General features: G+C 44.0%; 1 protein-coding gene across 1 annotated transcript in view; it reads right to left on the reverse strand.

The window, feature by feature from the left end:
* Positions 1 to 20,490, reverse strand: part of COG5 (component of oligomeric golgi complex 5) — a 541,624-nt gene that overhangs the window by 152,568 nt on the left and 368,566 nt on the right. Inside the window, exon 11 of the mRNA XM_073619666.1 lies at positions 74 to 155. Coding sequence (XP_073475767.1) covers positions 74 to 155 — 82 coding nt within the window. The remainder of the gene's footprint in view (positions 1 to 73; positions 156 to 20,490) is intronic.

The raw sequence follows: 20,490 nt of genomic DNA on the forward strand, positions 1-20,490 counted from the left end.
AGCTCAGTCTTAGTCTATGAGGTCTAGTCAAAATTCTGCATGAAACCAGTTCTAAATATTTTTGGACACTTACAATTTGTAGCCTTTGCAAACTGTGAGGAAAGTGTTCGAGTAACAGAATTCCAAAATGTGTACAGAATATCAGATTGTCCATCCTAAAAAAAACAAACAAAAAAACTCACAATGAATATATATATATATTTACTAATCGCGTTACCTTCCAGTACAAGATAGCTGGTTTGTAAATAATATTTATGAACTACCTGGTTTCTTTTTTCTTGTACACCCTCTTCTATTACCCACTAAGAAAATTCAAATTTTACTACTTTTATGTGGAAAACATAGGACCACAGACAGGTACTTTTTCAAACACTGTATTGCCAAATGTGGATAACTGTACACTCACAATATGGCTGCCAAAAAAGTAAGATTTTTGTACTTACCATCATATCTTTTTCATAAAGTCCATTGAGCAACAAAGAAATCATGAAACAGTCAGGTAATACGGTTTCCTATTGAAGGAGGAGGTAGACTTCTGGGCCAGGTAAGGGTTAGTCTTTTCCACTAACAGCAATGTTTACCCCCACACACTTCTGGGCACTTAACCGGGCAATTATTGTTCTTCCCCACCCCTGGCTGGGTACCACTGTTTCCCCCACCCCCGGCTGGACACTTGTGTTCTCCCCTCATCCCCTGCTAGACACTATTGTTCCACCCCATCCTCCACTAGGCACTATTGTTCTTCACCAACCCCCAGCTGGGCACTATTTTCCCCTCCCATCCCCTGTTAGGTGCTATTGTTCCCCTCACCACCTGCTGAGCACCAAAGTTGACCCTCATCCCTCCCATCACTGAGCACCAATACCATCAAGCACACCCTACTGACCTAAATGAATGCCTCCCTTACTCATCATTAACATCAGGGTATTCTTCCTCCCATGGTGGGCATTTTGCCCGTGCCACTGATCCTAGGGCATTTTTCTGTTCCCAGGGCTCACAGAGTTCCTGTGTTAACAGTTTTCTTTGCCTGCCCTGTCCCTAACTCTGACAGCTGCCTCATAGACATAAAGCTCTATATTAAAAAGTATCTGCTGTAATGATCTGTTTTGGACTGCAAGTGTAGCCTGCCTACATCTAGTAAAGACACCCCTGTAAAGGGTCATCTCATCTGTCATATTATGATGAAAGTAAAACAATGGTCAGCCAATTTTATAATTTAAACCAGGGATCTCCAAACTACGGTCTCCAGGTGTTGTGGAACTACACGTCCCATGAGGCATTGTAGGGAATTAGGGCCATAGTTTGGAGATTTAAACAGACCCCGTTACCATATACATGCAAGGACAGTGTATGGTTACTATTCATCCCCATTTTCCACAAAGATACATATCCATGGAGTTTGACCTTAAGGCCCAGCAATTGCTGCCCATGAATGGGGGCACTGTCCCCAGCTGCAGTGTTGTACCTGGAGGGAGGTGTTAATTGGGTATTTTTGTTTTGATACGTTCAAGACATGCCTCCTAACTATGCATGCATATCTTGGTGACTCTTAAATTAAATCTGTTTATTTTATTTTAATGCTTGAATGTCTGCTTTCTGTTCCAAACATCTGTGACCAATTGTTTGAGGGCATGTTAAAAAATAGGGGAGACATGATTTTGTCAGTGTAGCTACAAACGGGGGGGGGGGGGGGGTGTTTAGTATTTGTGGGTATGAGTGCACATGGCGAGTAAGGTGCAGGGTGTTCCTGCATTTTATTAAAAAATATGGTAACCATGGTATAACCCCCATTTTTGTTTGTAATGCCAAAGTTTCCCTCAATGCACTTCAAGAAAAAGATTTTACAGTAGATACAAAAAACCTTTGAAGGACACAGAATTTTGAGAATTCAGAACAGTCAGGGTGTCCAAAAGCAGTCTAACCGAGGGGTGGGCAACAGCGACTTTCTCTCTCTGAAACAACCAGGAGGACCAAACATCCAAAGCGGAACAAGAAAATGTGAAGTTCCCCACAGGACACCGGAACTGCTAACTACTAAGAATGGTCAACAAAAGAAAACACTTGGAGGGATCCCAGGCTTAAAATAGACGGAAAAATGGGACAACAGGTGCACTAGGTAAGATCAGCTGGTCTGAGGATGAAAAAAGGCCCAAACCTTAAGCTTCTGAAACTAGGCATCAGGGAAAAAAACCTGCAAGGAGTAGCTATTGCAGCACCAGTATAGGGTCCTTGTATTCACACTACTGTCTTGTGGGAATTTAACTCTTGCACCCCTTGTTTATCAGTCTCTCTGATTTATGGTAGTACCTTTTGGATCATCTCAAACTAACTTTTTAGGCCTTTTACCATTCCCTATAAACAAATCAAAGAAAATTCCCAGCTCAACCTATCTTACTTTTACCATTCCCTTGAGTGTTTCATGATCAGCAGCAGGTTGCTGTTTCCTCTAGGCTAAATTGGATTGGGGGTGGGGTGGGGGTGGGTTTAGAAAGTGGAGTGGGCAATGAAAGTAGGGAGAAATTCAGCTCTGGTAAAACCAGATCAGGAATGTCCCTTATATGTTCAAAAATGGGATGAGGACTTCGTACCAACCTGATGGTACCCAGTCCCATCGAGAATCGCCAAACTTGCCCCAAACTACTCAGCTCTTTGCTTTCACGGCTGTCCGGACCCAGGCACATACATGCATATATGGTGGACCTGTCCAGTGGTCCAAGCTTTCTGGAAAGCTATATTTACGCTTGCTTCTAGGATGTTCGAATTACAAGTACCTCCGGAATTATCAACAGCCCTTCTCAATCTAAGACCAGACATCCTGATGCATAAGCAATTCAAACTTATGATCCAAATCCTCCCAGCCGCAAAGCAAACAATAGTGAAGGCATGAAAATCTCCATCCTTAGCTGTGGCCGAGGTAACACAGAGTAAACCGCACACTGATACACACAAAAATGGAAGCTATAGACAACAATCAGATTTCTAAGTTCGATAAAATCTGGCAACCCAGGATCAAACATCACTTGCCGCCATACATTGAAGAGACAGTCCTTATGCCGTGGTAGCTGTTCGTTTCATCATTCAAATCAGCTGTCGCGCTCAAGGTCAGGTCACCCTGGGGAACTCTCGCTGCTCTTCCTTTTTCCTTCCCTTCACTTTCTCTTCCACTCTACTCTCTGTAGACCCCTTTCCCTCTGGCTTGGCTACTGCTTATTCCAACTATGTTAGCGGAATCCCTGCCACTGATGGGAGCAATCTCGCTACGGCCGAGCCCCCTTTGTACCCAGGATATTCCAAGACGTTATCTCTGTTTACTATAATAAGAAAAAAGCTAAGCACACCAATGCAGGATGGCACGGTGGGTGTACAAAAATAACAAAGTGCTAACATATTGAGAAATTAAGGAAAATTATAACTGGAAAAATGGACTTTATAGGCACCACTGATAAATTGTAATACATTTTTTTTTAAACACACCACATAAATATAAAAACTGAATTTAAAAGACAATAATTGAGAAAACACACAGTAGTCAAATATATGTCTCCAAGACAGCCGTCTACGTTAGGGGTATGCAGGTGGCAACCCCAACTATTGTCATGATGGCTAGTACAAAGTATGAATTACAGGAAGCGCAACATGTTTTGCTGGAAACCGCTTCTTCGCGAGCTTATATACAATTTCTCTGACACTGTTATGTAGGATCAAACCAAGCAGCTTAGCTCTCCCACAGTATTCAAAATATTCTTAAATGGATAGTAAGTAAAGATGTGAATGGAACCTCTAGGTAGTATCGGAAAAGCACTTTAGTGCCGCAAAGATAACGTCACAGATAAGTCGACCATATATAATGGATCGCTCTTCAGTGCTATATAGGAGTGTCCATAGACTAAATGTCCATTAATAGCACTTCTGCGGCTGTGTGGTAACACACCACAAGCCAGACCGCAGGAGCACACATGGGGAGCAGCACCTGTACACTCTCTGCCTAGTCTAATTGTTTGGCTCTTACACTGAACTGTTCTGTATTTATACATCTATGAATGAATGAATGATTTGTAAAGTGCTACAAATGCGAACTGAATCGCCTCAAGGCGCTAGATGCGTTCTCTGTTGTCAGCTTCTTAGAAAAGGAAGGTCTTTAGTTTTTTTCTGAAGGCCTGATGGTTTTCTTGCATGCGGATGTAGGTCGGAAGAGCGTTCCATAGCCGAGGTCCTATTGCAGTTTACTACATTCAAATGGCGCTACCTTGTAATTGTTCACATCGTACGCTCTGTACTTTGTTCATTCAAAAACATAATGAAACATTTGAACAAGGAAAATGGGGAGAAATTAAAAAATGGCACCCATCAACTGTGATGTTTAGCCTGACCAGCCTTACTCAGTGGGTAAGCCTTCACAAATCAGGTCATACCAGAAGCTATGGTATCGCTCAGTCAATGGGAAATTCAAGGTGGTGGAGTGGGGCTGGGGATGACATATGTCCACCTATATATGTAGGTACAGTACAGTACAAAAGTCTTCGGCAGGTGCAAAAATGTTAATTAAGAATGCTTTCAGAAATAGAAGTATTAATAGTTTATTTTTATCAACTGATAAAATGGAAAGTAAATGAACAGAAGAGAAATCAATATTTGGTGTGACCACCCTCTACCTTAACCTTAAAGCGGAGCTTTACCCAAAAGAGGAAGCTCCAGTTGTTTTCACCCCCCCCTCCACTGCCACATTTGGCGCTTTGGGGGGGAGCGGGTACGGGTAGATTTTCAGAATAGCGTTCCTTAACGTAAAATTGCTAAGACTTTAAATATATTATCATTTACAGTACATAAAATCATCAAAAGATTCAGAGAATCTGGAGAAATCTCTGTGCACAAGGGACAAGGCCGAAACGCAATAGTGGATGCCCGTGATCTTTGGGCCCTCAGACGGCACTGCATTAAAAGCATGCATGATTCTGCGATAGACATCACTCCATGAGCTCAGGAATATTTCCAAAAATCACTGTCTGTAAACACAGTTCGCCGTGCCATCCAAAAATGCAAGTTAAAGTGGATGTAAACCCAATGTCATCCTTTCTAAACTACTGCCATAGGGGTCTATCTATAAAGGATATACATGCCTCCTGCATGAATACTTACCTGTCAAATGTCTCCCCTCTCTCTCTGTTATTAGACTCGAAAAACTGCATATTCTGTGGGTGGGTCTGTTGTCTGGAGCTCGGTGGGTGGAGTCATGATGTCAGTAGACTCCCCGCCCACCTCTACACTCCCCTTGTCAATATGCATTTTCTCTGTGTATTTCTAACACTGAACTTCTGCTATGATCTCTAAGATCCAGTGAAAAGACAGGAAAGTAACCACATGACTTCAGCATGCCAAATCATGGTGAGGTGTGCAACAGCCAATCCTTGCTGAGCTGCTGAAGAAAGGAGTGGGGGAGGGAATTTTAAAATTTGTGCATGTCTCTTAGGCTAGTGCACGAGATATGTAAATCACCTGTCACTCACAGCAAGGGGGAGTATTTGACAAAGTTTTTCTCAGTTTGTCAAGAATTGTCTCACTGAACAATAAAAGGGGATTGCTCAGATTAACTCTTCGGGTTTACATCCACTTTAAAGCTCTATCATGTAAAGAAAAAGCCATATTGTAACATGATCTAAAAATGCCACCATCTTCTCTGGGCCCAAAGTGATTTAAAACAGTCTGTTGTAAAGAGGAAAACAGTTCTGTGCTTAGAAAAATCGAAATATAATATTCTTTTTGGCATGGGCACCTTGTCCTCTGGACTAAAGAGGAGAGGGACTTTCCTGCATGTTATCAACGCTCTAATGGTATGAGGAACATTAGTGTGTATGGAAGAGGCAGCTTGCACCTCTGGAAAGGCACCATCAATGTTAAAAGATATCCAGGTTTTAGAGCAGCATATGCTCCCATCCAGACGACATTTTTTGCAGGGAAGACTTTGCATATATCATCAGCAGGAAAATGCTAAACCACATACTGCATTGATGACAACAGCACAGCTTCATAGTAGAAGAGTTTGGGTGCATAACTGGCCTGCCTGTAGTCCAGGCCTTTCACCAATTGAAAATATTTGGCACATCTTGAAATTAAAAAGATGACAAAGATGACCCAGGACTTTTGAGCAGTCAGAAAACCTATATCAGGTAAGAATGGGACAACATTCCTCTCCAAAAACTCCAGCAACTGGTCTTCTCAGTTCCCAGATGTTTACAGAGAGTTGCTTAAAGAAGAGGGGATGCTACACCATAGTAAACATGGCCCTGTCCCAACTTTTTTTTTTAAATGTGTTGCTGCCATCAATTTCAAAATTACCTATTTTTTTCTAGAAAAATGAACATTTTCTCAGTTTAAACATTTGATATATTCTCTATAGTGAATAAAATATGGGTTTATAAGATTTGCAAATGATTGCATTCAGTTTTATGTAGATTTTACACAAAAGCCAACTTTTTTGGAATTGGGGTTGTAGATACAAACCATTGTAATTCACAAGAATAGCTTTCCCAAATTAGATTGAAGAGTCTCAGAAAATATCAACATCTCCACATTAGTGTCTCATGGATAACCATTAACAAAAGAACAAAAGTGCACCACAAGCAAGAAAACCATAGAATGCGAACATTCATGGTTATTCATGAGACACTAATGTAAAGATAGTGATATTCTCTGATACTCTTTAATCTAACACACCATTTTTTTAACTACATTGTGTTATTATCGATTGCAGAAATATATATATATATATATATATATATATATTGCCTAGGCTGCACTAACAGTTTGGGGTTCATTTGTGGTTGCTGTGGCTTGTGGTATGATTTGCGCCATCCTCTTTTAAAAAGAAGCAAAGTATAAACGCTCAGGAAGAAAAAAAATGAATGCATCTCTATGGGGATGGTTCACATCGCCACTTCAAAATGCCTGAGGCTTAAAGTTTTGGAGCTACATTTTTAGCCTGAATCGGGCAGATTGGTGCATTTTTGAAGCGCTTTTCCCCCATATAAATGCACTGAAGTGTGCGGAAAGTGCATTTATGTGCGTTTTTCTACTTATATGTACAGTTACTTCCCCACCAGGAAATTACCAAATATTGCTAGGAAATTACCCAAAAGGTTTCTTGGTCAGCAATACCAAGCAAGAGAGAGGAGAGGAGACAATGTTTCTTTTCGATACCAAGACCTTTATCCAGATGGTGAGGAAGCACCCCTGTTTGTATGATCCTCAGGACTCCCATTACAAGTCCAGATCAAGCAAGATTCCGTGACATCTTTGTGATTGTCAGGAATTGGATAATTAGTTGAACTAAGGAAATTTATTTTAGGTTGTTCTTTGGTGTTAGATTATGGCAATAGCAAAAAATTACATCTAAAATTTTATATAGAGTATCTTAAAACTATTTTTGTGGTAGTTTTCCTTTAATAATCAAAATAAAATAAGGAGATCTCTAATACCACCAAATGAAAGCCCAATTTGGTTTGTACATTTTTACTAATACATGTGAAAGCTGCAAAAATATGTTTAGGCAATTGGATTTGTTTTAACCTCTTCATAAAGAGAAAAATTCAATACAACAAGAAACAAAAAACTATTAGAACTCAAATTGTCATTCAGGTGAACTTAAGTTGGTTTATATAATCCAGAACTGCCCCTCTGTTCTCAATTAGCAATGACAGGATGGACCCAATTTCTTCGTGTCTCCTCCTCGCTCTCTTCTTCTTTCAAATATAACGTTACTGCGGCTACAGCCATGAAACGCGTCAATTCATCCGTCATTGCTTGTCGAGCAGAAAGCACCACAGAACACGGTGAAAACCAAGGAGATTAAAATAACCCAGGAAGCAGAAACACATAGATGTCACAGATAATAGTTCTCTATTAACAAATACAAAAATACCAGAACTCAAAAAGGCTAGAAAACTTTGTAACATGCTTGCAGCCTCAATGTAATATTATTCTTTATAAAGAGCAGGTCAATATCCGCTCTACTTAATGTTATGAATTGTAATATAAGCAGCCAGCACAATTTGTTGTATAGCAAAATAAAAGTATAAGAGTCAACATGCAGTGCTAAATGAACAGTGGATCCAAGAAGGGAGAGTTGATAAACCCGCCACCAGCTTCAATGTGTATGGGAAAGCACAACACACCACATGGAAATCCAATCTGCTTACCAGACAGCTGTAAAAAGTAGGCATGAAATAGACAGACCAAGACCACAGCTCCGCTCTCCAGCTTTGAATATGTAGAATCCAAGCCAGGAATACAGATAACATGAGGCACGCTCATACAGCTAGGTTTTCTTGAACTGATTTTAGTGGCTAAATTCTATGACCACTTGATCCGACATTATTATGATGCATCTTTATAAAAAGTCAGCTGTTATCAGTAATTGCTAAAAACCTCTTTTCAGCTTTCAGGCTATTAACAAGTTGCCAAGTTGGCAAGTTAGCTGTATTCCTGGCTTGGATTCTACATACCCACTATTCAAAGCTGGAGAGCGGAGCTGTGGTCTTGGTCTATTACATGCCTACTTTTTTCATCTGTCTGGTAAGCAGACTGGGTTTCCACATCGTGTGGTATGCTTTCCCATACGCATTGAAGCTGGTGACGGGTTTATCAACTCTCCCTTCTTGGATGTACTGTTCATTTAGGGCCGCATGTGGACTTTTATTCTAATATTATTCTTTGCACAACTTAAAGTGGTTGTAAAGTCTACACAATAAACTCCCACGATAGGTTCTCTTGTGGGGCAATAGTAATGGCAGTGTGTTTTTTTTTTTTTTTTTTTTTTGAGCAAGATAATCTCTAAATACTATTTTCCAGCAGTGCGTCTGTGCAGTCACATGGTTTTCTCGGGTCTTACTCCCAAGCAGAAGGACTCCAGTGGGAGGGGCTCACATCCCTCTGTTGGTTTAGTTTCAGTTTCGGGAGGGGAGGGCAGGGGTGGGGAGAGAAAGGGCTTCACACAGACAACGGAAATGACAGGAAGAGAGAGAGAGAGAGAGGGAGAGAGAGAGAGAGATACAGATGCTGCAGAGAGAGCAGGATGATGGAAAATCAGTTTACTGACAGGAACAGGCAGGATCAACCAGTTATTATACTATATGGAAAATAATAAATAACTAGCACAAAAATTATCAAGGAAGGAAGAATCAAAGATAGGAAGTAAGGATTGACCGAAACAAGGAAGGATCAATCGACGCAAGGAAGAACTGGTCAAAGAAAGGATCGATTGCAGGAAGGATCAGTCAACCAATTGATGGAAGGATTGGTCAAAGGAAGGATCGATCAGAAAGAAGGATCGGTCTATCCTGCAGTAAGGAGGATCAGTTGGCCGATTGCTCATCCCTTGTGAAAGCAATAAAGTTAATAAAAAAAAGTTAGAGACAGTGTAAAAAAAGTTTTGAATAAAATAAATAACAAAAATAATAATACAATTTTTTTTAGAGGCGCCCCTCCCCCAGGGCTTAAGTGTAAACGTGAATGCATACACAACTCGCGCACGCATATGTACACAGTGATGGCACCATACATGTGAGGTATCGCCACAAACGTGAGAGCAAGAGCAATAATTCTACTACCAGATCTCATGTGTAACTCTACACTGGTAACCTGTAAAGACTTTTAGATAATCTCTAATAGAGATTTTTAGGTACCATAGATTGGCCCTGTTCCACGCGCATGTTTGATATCTATTTACGTAACATCATCTTTTATACTTTAACAAAACATTGGGTATTACAGTGTTTGTGTGCAAAAAAAACCTATATTTTCCCAAAAAAAGCGCTTGAAAAAAACGCTATGCAAATACCGTGTTACATAAAAAAATTGCAAAACCCACCATTTTATTCTCTAGGGCCGCTGATAAAAAATTATTATATATATATATATATATATATATATATATATATATTATTATACAGGATTTATATAGCGCCAACAGTTTACGTAGCATATATATATATATATATATATATATATATATATATATATATATATATATATAAATAATGTTTGGGGGTTCTAAGTCATACTGTTTTTTTCATGTAGGAGAGAAATGTCAGAACTGGCCTGGGTGGGAACTTAAGAGGAGGGGAGGAGTAGCTTCAGGGGAATAGCATTGCTCTATCTAGGCAGGAGGAGGAGGGGGGGGATCGGCTCCCACACAGACAACGGAAGAGCAAGGGAGAGAGGGAGGGTGGAGATTCAGAGACGCTGAGGAGATAAACTGACCACACTTAGCAGAGATCAGCAACCATAATAAATGTGGTCAGTTTACAGAGGGGAAGACAGGAACAGGCAGGATCAACTAGGTATTGTTCAACATAGTAAAGGACTATTGACATGGCAAAAGCACTGTGCTATATCTCGTGCCTTAAAGAGACAGGAACATTTTTTATTTTTTTATTTTAGGGTTAACTTTAACACTTTAACAGCACAAAAAAAAAAAAAGACACCAGGCCTTTCTCTGCCTTTCCAGGCCAGTGTATAAAGATTTGGCCTTAGGAGCAGTAAGTAAAAATACTATAATATTGTTGATGCACATTCACAGTCCAAAAAAGTGTGTGACAAGCTGAATGTATAAAAGGAAGTAATTAACCTAGACTTTCAAAATAAACTTTGGCCAGCTAGTGGAGAGAAAGCAATCACATAAATCTATTGTGTTTACACTTCTGCACTGCTTACAACATTCACTGGAATGTGTTAAGGGCATTTTAGTAACTTGCCATCACTGCCAGCACCAGTTCAACCGAGTTTCATAAGAAATGAAATGACTAACTAAAGCACAAGCTGATGGATTTGTTTAAAGGGTAAATCTTGTAGTCATGACAACTCTCTTCCAAACCTTGCAAACCGTCACTGGCCAGACTCATTGTTTGTAGCAAATTTAAAGAGCCCTCATTATCATTACCCAGTATTCCTAAAGGGAAAAAAACAGGCATTTGACCAACTGGAAGTGTCAAATATCTACTCCGGCAGAGGAGAGAAGTGAAGGAGCAGTGTAACAAGCAGTCCAACGTAAAATTATGTATAGATATTGTTCTTTGAGTACAAGTGACCCTGTGGTGACAACATCTCTTTAAAATGACTCAATTGCAAAAATTAAAATAGACGTGTCCCCTGCAAAGAAGAAATGTAATGCCGCGTACACACAATCGGAATTTTGGCCCGCAAAAGACCGATGAGAGTTTTTCGTTGGAAAATGCGACCGCGTGTATGCTCCATCAGACTTTTGCTGGCTGAATTCCAGCCAGCAAAAGATTGAGAGCATGTTCTCAATTTTTCGGTCGTGAAAAGTTCCTATCCGAAAATGCGTTCGTCTGTATGCAATTCAGACGCGCAAAAAACGACGCATCCTTGGAAACAATTCGACGCATGCTCAGAAGCATTGAACTTCATTTTCTCGGCTCGTCGTAGTGTTGTACGTCACCGCGTTCTTGACGGTCGTAAGTTCAGTGAACTTTTTCGTGACCGTGTGTACGCAAGGCAAATGTGAGCGGAATACCTTCGGAAAAGCAGTCATATCTTTTTCCGACGAGAAGTCTGCCCACTGGTCCTTTAATATGGATGCTATATAGAATTCTCAATTATTTCATGTGTCCCCTAAATTTGGTGACTACCAAAAATTCTGCCTCATTTACAATCTTTTCTGGCTTATAGTTTGTACAGCAATGTCTTTTGCGTACGAGCTGGGGCACAAATTTGTTTAAATTTTTGAACAGAGGGAATTTTTGACATTTATATCAGCAGTAAATTTTAATCTTTTACTATGACTGAATGTTCCTGTGGAGTAAGGATAATATTCAATAATTATAAATGTTTATAGTGTTATTATGGAGGAAGAGAAAATGTTTTCTTTTCTTTATTGTTTTTTTTTCTTGAGTTTCGGCCCTCCTTTTGTTCTTCAAATTTTCTCTTTTCCTTTGGGGAGTTTGTGAACCCTACCTTTAAAAAAGATAATGAACTGCAGTATGCATGTGAGTGGGTATCTTGTTTTATCATTGATGGAGCCTTGTTTACTTCTTTACTGCAGTTTACTAGTGACCAACCTAGGATCTCTGGGTTCCTAGGATGTGCTCCTTCATTGTTATATATGTCAGAAACCTCTACGGCAAGGATGGCAAATCCATTGGTAGTGGGAAGATCTGTCACAGGCATATCCATAACCACCTATTGTGATATAACCTCATCCTCCAAAACAGGGATTAGATTATTATTAGGAGTGGTTGGTGGGTCTATGGTATCCTGGTGGCCTTCAGGAACATTAGTGATAGGTTCTCTGGTCCAATTCTGACGATGTTCTTGTTTATCCTGAAGCCAGATGTGTTTGGAAACAAGTGGGTGGGGCTAGAGGGGGAAAACAGACCTTGAAGATTTTTGTGGTTCAAATGAACACCTTTACTGTCGCTTAGTCCCTTTTGTCCCTCTCAAACGTATCTATTTTCTTTATGACTAAATTATCCTCTAATTTCTGAATATTATTTTTAAGTATGTGCTGCCATTTGTTAAAAAGACAAGAAGAATGGTATTTTGTGAACTCTTTGGCTTTCCACATGTATAGTCTAATTTCCTTTCCCCGTCCCGTTAATAACAAATCTAAAACACTTGAGGGCCATAAAGCTTCTGCACTTGAAATGATCCCACCTAAAATGCCAGATAATGAGAAGCTCTCTAAATTGTGCAGTCAAAAAACATATTGGATTCATAAGTTGCACTCAAAGGCACTTAGAGGCTCGAATGAGGATCTGGTTGTACATACTATGTTACAAATTGCACTTCCTGCTCCCATACATCTGTTACATACCATTCGTTCCTGCAGTGCTTTTATGATGAATTTGATCAGGATATTTGTTTAATCTTAAGCACCTATGTGCTGTATTGACTAACAATTGACTATTTGCAAATAACCAAAAACTGATGATTTACTGTAGATATGAGTATACATATAGTTTACCCTTATGTGTATGTATAGTATATAAACATATAATATATATATTTTTTTATATATTCATTTTATATACTGTTTAATATCTATTTTTGTAGAATTTTTTTATTATTATTATTGTACACTATACGTTCATTGGCCACTTTATTAGGTACACCTGTTCAATTGCTTGGTAACACAAATTGCTAGATAAAAGGGGATTTTGCGAGCCACAATGGTATATTGCCCCAAATGTGGAAATCACCTAGCTGCCCGCGCAGAACACGTTTCATATGCCGTGCAATACAATGTATACAAAAGATACGCTGCGCTAAGGTGAAAATATCAATCTGGAGATTATTAATGCATATGAGGTATACTGAAAATACTGCATAAGCGGCTAATCCAGCCACAGCAAGGCACAAAGGATATATGTAAAATAACAAGTGATTTTAAGGTGCAATGTGTAAATAATACACTAGATGTATACCATTAGAAAGAGAGTAGCGATGACTAAACTACTAACGGTATATATAATGAATGAAAAATTATTTATATAATCTGAAATTTACCGTGTAAAAAATATATAGATATATCACAGTGATAAGTGCAAAAATACAACAAAGTGCCAAGTGCCACACAATGAGTGTGAATATCAAATCCAAGATGTGATACGTGGTTATTAAAGTCCAATTTATGAAAGAAATGCACATAAAGTCCATAAAAACAGTTCATAAAAAATCCAACCTGCGTGCATTAATCTTAGTGCTCAGAATTCCATGCTCAAGTGCCATCCAGTGACCCCCCCCCCGGGGACAGCCGCTCACCTCAGAGCGTGCGACTCAGCTGTGAGACTGAGTCTAAACACGCTTATGAGCCAACCCATGGCACAGTGATGGAATCCAGATACACAGTTTTCAGCAGCAACTCCACAGTTAGGAATAAAGGAAAAGAAAAACTGGATAGTGTGATATCATTTATAAATGTTTATTAGAATAAAAGCTCCACACATTAGGGTACTCACATTTGCAAGGTGCGTGAGTGCACCAATCTGATAACAGTCTCCAAAGTTTGCCTCAAAGTATGCCTGTCAGGAGGGATAAGCTGTGCATCACATCTCAGTGGAGTGAAAGGCTCCGTGCTCCGTCCTGGCCCCTCCCCTACGCGTATTCGACACAGGGTCATGTGTCTTCATCAGGGGGATGTCCCCCCTGATCCACCTTTTCTGTTGCTTAGTCCCTTTTATCCCTTTCAAATGTATCTATTTTCTTTATGACTAAATTATCCTCTAATTTCTGAATTTTTTTTTTAAAGTATGTGCTGCCATTTGTTAAACAGACAAGAAGATTGGCATTTCGCGAAACTCTTTGGCTTTTCTCATTATATGATCACATGTATAGTCTAATTTCTTTTCCCATTAATAACAGTTTTACAACACTCGAGGGTTGTAGAGCTTCTGCATGATCCCATCTAACATGCCGGATAATGAAAGGCTCTCTAAATTGTGCCATCAAGAAACTTATTGAATTTATAGGTTGTACTCAATGGCACCTAGAGGGCTGAATGAGGATCTGGATATGCAAAGTGTTATAGTTTGCACTTCCTGCTCCCATACATCTGTTACATACCATTAGTTTCTGGAGTGCTTTTAGGGCCAATTTGATAAGGATATTTATTTTATCTTAAGCACCTATGTGCTGTAGTGATTAATGATTGCCTATTTGCAATAATCAAAATTGCATTATTTACTGTAGATATGAGCCTACATATAGTTTTCTTTTATGTGTATGTATAGTATACTGTGTGTGTATGTATATATATATATATATATATATATATATATATATATATATATATATATATATATATATATATATATATATATATATACAGGGGGTCCCCGGGTTACGAACGAGATAGGGACTGTAGGTTAGGTTTGTTCTTAAGTCGAATTTGTTTGTAAGTCGGAACAGTACCTTTTTTAAGTACAAATCCAGTCTCAGAGTCAGGAAGTGAGATTAAATCCATCTAATGAGGATACAGACAGTATAATTTTTTTTTATTTTAATTATTCTTTACTTTTTTTAATTACTTTGTTTTTTTTTTTAAATTTAATTAATACTGTATTTCTTATTTTTTTTATTTTTTTATAAATTTTTTTTCACTTAACTTTATTGCTATCACACAGGAGAAAACAATTCCCTGTGTGATAGCAATTGGAGGTGACAGGTTCCCTTTATTGACCCTGTCACCTCCTAGCACTGCTAGATTTTCTGTCAGAGCTGAGAGGGGAGGAGCACAGCTCTCCCCTCTCACTCTTTACATGGCGGCAGGGACAGGAGGAACAGGTACAGTACACTGCATATTAATCATATTACAGTACTGCTCACAGGCTGTTACAGGCTGCTCACCTGATGGCACAGCAGGGAGATGGATAGATGCTGTGTCCAGGCAGGCCGGCCGCGGTGCACCTCCGCGGGGCAGCGCTCGTAGGAAAGACCGGGGATCCTGGAGGCTTCACTAGGCCGGACAAGGCCGCGGTTACGTCACTCGGGCCCCGTTCGTAAGTAGGGGTCGTTCGTAAGTCGGATGTTCGTAGGTCGGGGACCCCCTGTGTATATATATATATATATATGCTCATAGGTTTACATGCCCTGGCAGAGTTTATGATTTCTTGGCCATTTGTCAGACAATATGAATAATAGCACAAAAACTTTTCTTTCCTTCATGGTTAAGCCATTTATTATCAATCAACTGTGTTTATTCTTTTTTAATCATAATGAAAAAAGAAACTACCCAAATGACCCTGATTAAAAGTTTACATACCCTGGTGATTTTGGCCTGATAACATGCACACATGTTGACACAAAGGGGTTTGAATGGCTATTAAAAGGTAACCATCCTCCCCTGTGATCTGTTAGCTTGTAATTAGTGTGTGTTTATAAAAGGTCAATGCGTTTCTGGACTCTTGACAGACCTTTGTATCTTTCATCCAGTGCTGCACTGAAGTTTCTGGATTCTGAGTCATAGGGAAAGCAAAAGAATTGTCAAATGATCTGCGGGAAAAAGGAGTTGAACTGTATAAAACAGGAAAAGGATATAAAAAGACATCAAAAGGAACTGAGAATGCCCCTCCCCCCCACTGAACACACAGAGAAAGCTGGGAACTAGCTGCCGATGAAGGGGACAGAGACAGACGCGGCATGAAAGAGGGATGTGCTGCTGGGGACACGAGGAGGACTCTGCTCTGCTGATGGGGACACAGATGTAAGGAGGACCCTGCTCTGCTGATGAAGGGGACACAGATCTAAGGAGGACCCTGCTCTGCTGATGAAGGGGACACAGATCTAAGGAGGACCCTGCTCTGCTGATGAAGGGGACACAGATCTAAGGAGGACCCTGCTCTGCTGATGAAGGGGACACAGATCTAAGGAGGACCCTGCTCTGCTGATGAAGGGGACACAGACGCAAGGAGGGACTCCGCTGATGAAGGGGACACTGACGCAAGGAGGGACTCCGCTGATGAAGGGGACACTGACGCAAGGAGGGACTCCGCTGATGAAGGGGACACTGACGCAAGGAGGGACTCCGCTGATGAAGGGGACACAGACGCAAGGAGGGACTCCGCTGATGAAGGGGACACAGACGCAAGGAGGGACTCCGCTGATGAAGGGGACACAGACGCAAGGAGGGACTCCGCTGATGAAGGGGACACAGACGCAAGGAGGGACTCCGCTGATGAAGGGGACACAGACGCAAGGAGGGACTCCGCTGATGAAGGGGACACAGACGCAAGGAGGGACTCCGCTGATGAAGGGGACACAGACGCAAGGAGGGACTCCGCTGATGAAGGGGACACAGACGCAAGGAGGGACTCCGCTGATGAAGGGGACACAGACGCAAGGAGGGACTCCGCTGATGAAGGGGACACAGACGCAAGGAGGGACTCCGCTGATGAAGGGGACACAGACGCAAGGAGGGACTCCGCTGATGAAGGGGACACAGACGCAAGGAGGGACTCCGCTGATGAAGGGGACACAGACGCAAGGAGGGACTCCGCTGATGAAGGGGACACAGACGCAAGGAGGGACTCCGCTGATGAAGGGGACACAGACGCAAGGAGGGACTCCGCTGATGAAGGGGACACAGACGCAAGGAGGGACTCCGCTGATGAAGGGGACACAGACGCAAGGAGGGACTCCGCTGATGAAGGGGACACAGACGCAAGGAGGGACTCCGCTGATGAAGGGGACACAGACGCAAGGAGGGACTCCGCTGATGAAGGGGACACAGACGCAAGGAGGGACTCCGCTGATGAAGGGGACACAGACGCAAGGAGGGACTCCGCTGATGAAGGGGACACAGACGCAAGGAGGGACTCCGCTGATGAAGGGGACACAGACGCAAGGAGGGACTCCGCTGATGAAGGGGACACAGACGCAAGGAGGGACTCCGCTGATGAAGGGGACACAGACGCAAGGAGGGACTCCGCTGATGAAGGGGACACAGACGCAAGGAGGGACTCCGCTGATGAAGGGGACACAGACGCAAGGAGGGACTCCGCTGATGAAGGGGACACAGACGCAAGGAGGGACTCCGCTGATGAAGGGGACACAGACGCAAGGAGGGACTCCGCTGATGAAGGGGACACAGACGCAAGGAGGGACTCCGCTGATGAAGGGGACACAGACGCAAGGAGGGACTCCGCTGATGAAGGGGACACAGACGCAAGGAGGGACTCCGCTGATGAAGGGGACACAGACGCAAGGAGGGACTCCGCTGATGAAGGGGACACAGACGCAAGGAGGGACTCCGCTGATGAAGGGGACACAGACGCAAGGAGGGACTCCGCTGATGAAGGGGACACAGACGCAAGGAGGGACTCCGCTGATGAAGGGGACACAGACGCAAGGAGGGACTCCGCTGATGAAGGGGACACAGACGCAAGGAGGGACTCCGCTGATGAAGGGGACACAGACGCAAGGAGGGACTCCGCTGATGAAGGGGACACAGACGCAAGGAGGGACTCCGCTGATGAAGGGGACACAGACGCAAGGAGGGACTCCGCTGATGAAGGGGACACAGACGCAAGGAGGGACTCCGCTGATGAAGGGGACACAGACGCAAGGAGGGACTCCGCTGATGAAGGGGACACAGACGCAAGGAGGGACTCCGCTGATGAAGGGGACACAGACGCAAGGAGGGACTCCGCTGATGAAGGGGACACAGACGCAAGGAGGGACTCCGCTGATGAAGGGGACACAGACGCAAGGAGGGACTCCGCTGATGAAGGGGACACAGACGCAAGGAGGGACTCCGCTGATGAAGGGGACACAGACGCAAGGAGGGACTCCGCTGATGAAGGGGACACAGACGCAAGGAGGGACTCCGCTGATGAAGGGGACACAGACGCAAGGAGGGACTCCGCTGATGAAGGGGACACAGACGCAAGGAGGGACTCCGCTGATGAAGGGGACACAGACGCAAGGAGGGACTCCGCTGATGAAGGGGACACAGACGCAAGGAGGGACTCCGCTGATGAAGGGGACACAGACGCAAGGAGGGACTCCGCTGATGAAGGGGACACAGACGCAAGGAGGGACTCCGCTGATGAAGGGGACACAGACGCAAGGAGGGACTCCGCTGATGAAGGGGACACAGACGCAAGGAGGGACTCCGCTGATGAAGGGGACACAGACGCAAGGAGGGACTCCGCTGATGAAGGGGACACAGACGCAAGGAGGGACTCCGCTGATGAAGGGGACACAGACGCAAGGAGGGACTCCGCTGATGAAGGGGACACAGACGCAAGGAGGGACTCCGCTGATGAAGGGGACACAGACGCAAGGAGGGACTCCGCTGATGAAGGGGACACAGAAGCAAGGAGGGACTCCGCTGATGAAGGGGACACAGAAGCAAGGAGGGACTCCGCTGATATAGGGGACACAGACGCAAGGAGGGACTCCGCTGATGAAGGGGACACAGACGCAAGGAGGGACTCCGCTGATGAAGGGGACACAGACGCAAGGAGGGACTCCGCTGATGAAGGGGACACTGACGCAAGGAGGGACTCCGCTGATGAAGGGGACACTGACGCAAGGAGGGACTCCGCTGATGAAGGGGACACTGACGCAAGGAGGGACTCCGCTGATGAAGGGGACACTGACGCAAGGAGGGACTCCGCTGATGAAGGGGACACTGACGCAAGGAGGGACTCCGCTGATGAAGGGGACACTGACGCAAGGAGGGACTCCGCTGATGAAGGGGACACTGACGCAAGGAGGGACTCCGCTGATGAAGGGGACACTGACGCAAGGAGGGACTCCGCTGATGAAGGGGACACTGACGCAAGGAGGGACTCCGCTGATGAAGGGGACACTGACGCAAGGAGGGACTCCGCTGATGAAGGGGACACTGACGCAAGGAGGGACTCCGCTGATGAAGGGGACACTGACGCAAGGAGGGACTCCGCTGATGAAGGGGACACTGACGCAAGGAGGGACTCCGCTGATGAAGGGGACACTGACGCAAGGAGGGACTCCGCTGATGAAGGGGACACTGACGCAAGGAGGGACTCCGCTGATGAAGGGGACACTGACGCAAGGAGGGACTCCGCTGATGAAGGGGACACTGACGCAAGGAGGGACTCCGCTGATGAAGGGGACACTGACGCAAGGAGGGACTCCGCTGATGAAGGGGACACTGACGCAAGGAGGGACTCCGCTGATGAAGGGGACACTGACGCAAGGAGGGACTCCGCTGATGAAGGGGACACTGACGCAAGGAGGGACTCCGCTGATGAAGGGGACACTGACGCAAGGAGGGACTCCGCTGATGAAGGGGACACTGACGCAAGGAGGGACTCCGCTGATGAAGGGGACACTGACGCAAGGAGGGACTCCGCTGATGAAGGGGACACTGACGCAAGGAGGGACTCCGCTGATGAAGGGGACACTGACGCAAGGAGGGACTCCGCTGATGAAGGGGACACTGACGCAAGGAGGGACTCCGCTGATGAAGGGGACACTGACGCAAGGAGGGACTCCGCTGATGAAGGGGACACTGACGCAAGGAGGGACTCCGCTGATGAAGGGGACACTGACGCAAGGAGGGACTCCGCTGATGATGGGGACACTGACGCAAGGAGGGACTCCGCTGATGAAGGGGACACTGACGCAAGGAGGGACTCCGCTGATGATGGGGACACTGACGCAAGGAGGGACTCCGCTGATGATGGGGACACTGACGCAAGGAGGGACTCCGCTGATGGGGACACTGACGCAAGGAGGGGCTCCGCTGATGGGGACACTGACCAAAGGAGGGGCTCCGCTGATGGGGACACTGACCAAAGGAGGGGCTCCGCTGATGGGGACACTGACCAAAGGAGGGGCTCCGTTGATGGGGACACTGACCAAAGGAGGGGCTCCGCTGATGGGGACACTGACCAAAGGAGGGGCTCCGCTGATGGGGACACTGACCAAAGGAGGGGCTCCGCTGATGGGGACACAGAGGTAAGGAGGGCACCTGATGTAAGGACGGACTCT

This window comes from Aquarana catesbeiana, linkage group LG03, assembly GCF_042186555.1.
Source record: "Aquarana catesbeiana isolate 2022-GZ linkage group LG03, ASM4218655v1, whole genome shotgun sequence".
Classification (NCBI taxonomy): Eukaryota; Metazoa; Chordata; class Amphibia; order Anura; family Ranidae; genus Aquarana; species Aquarana catesbeiana.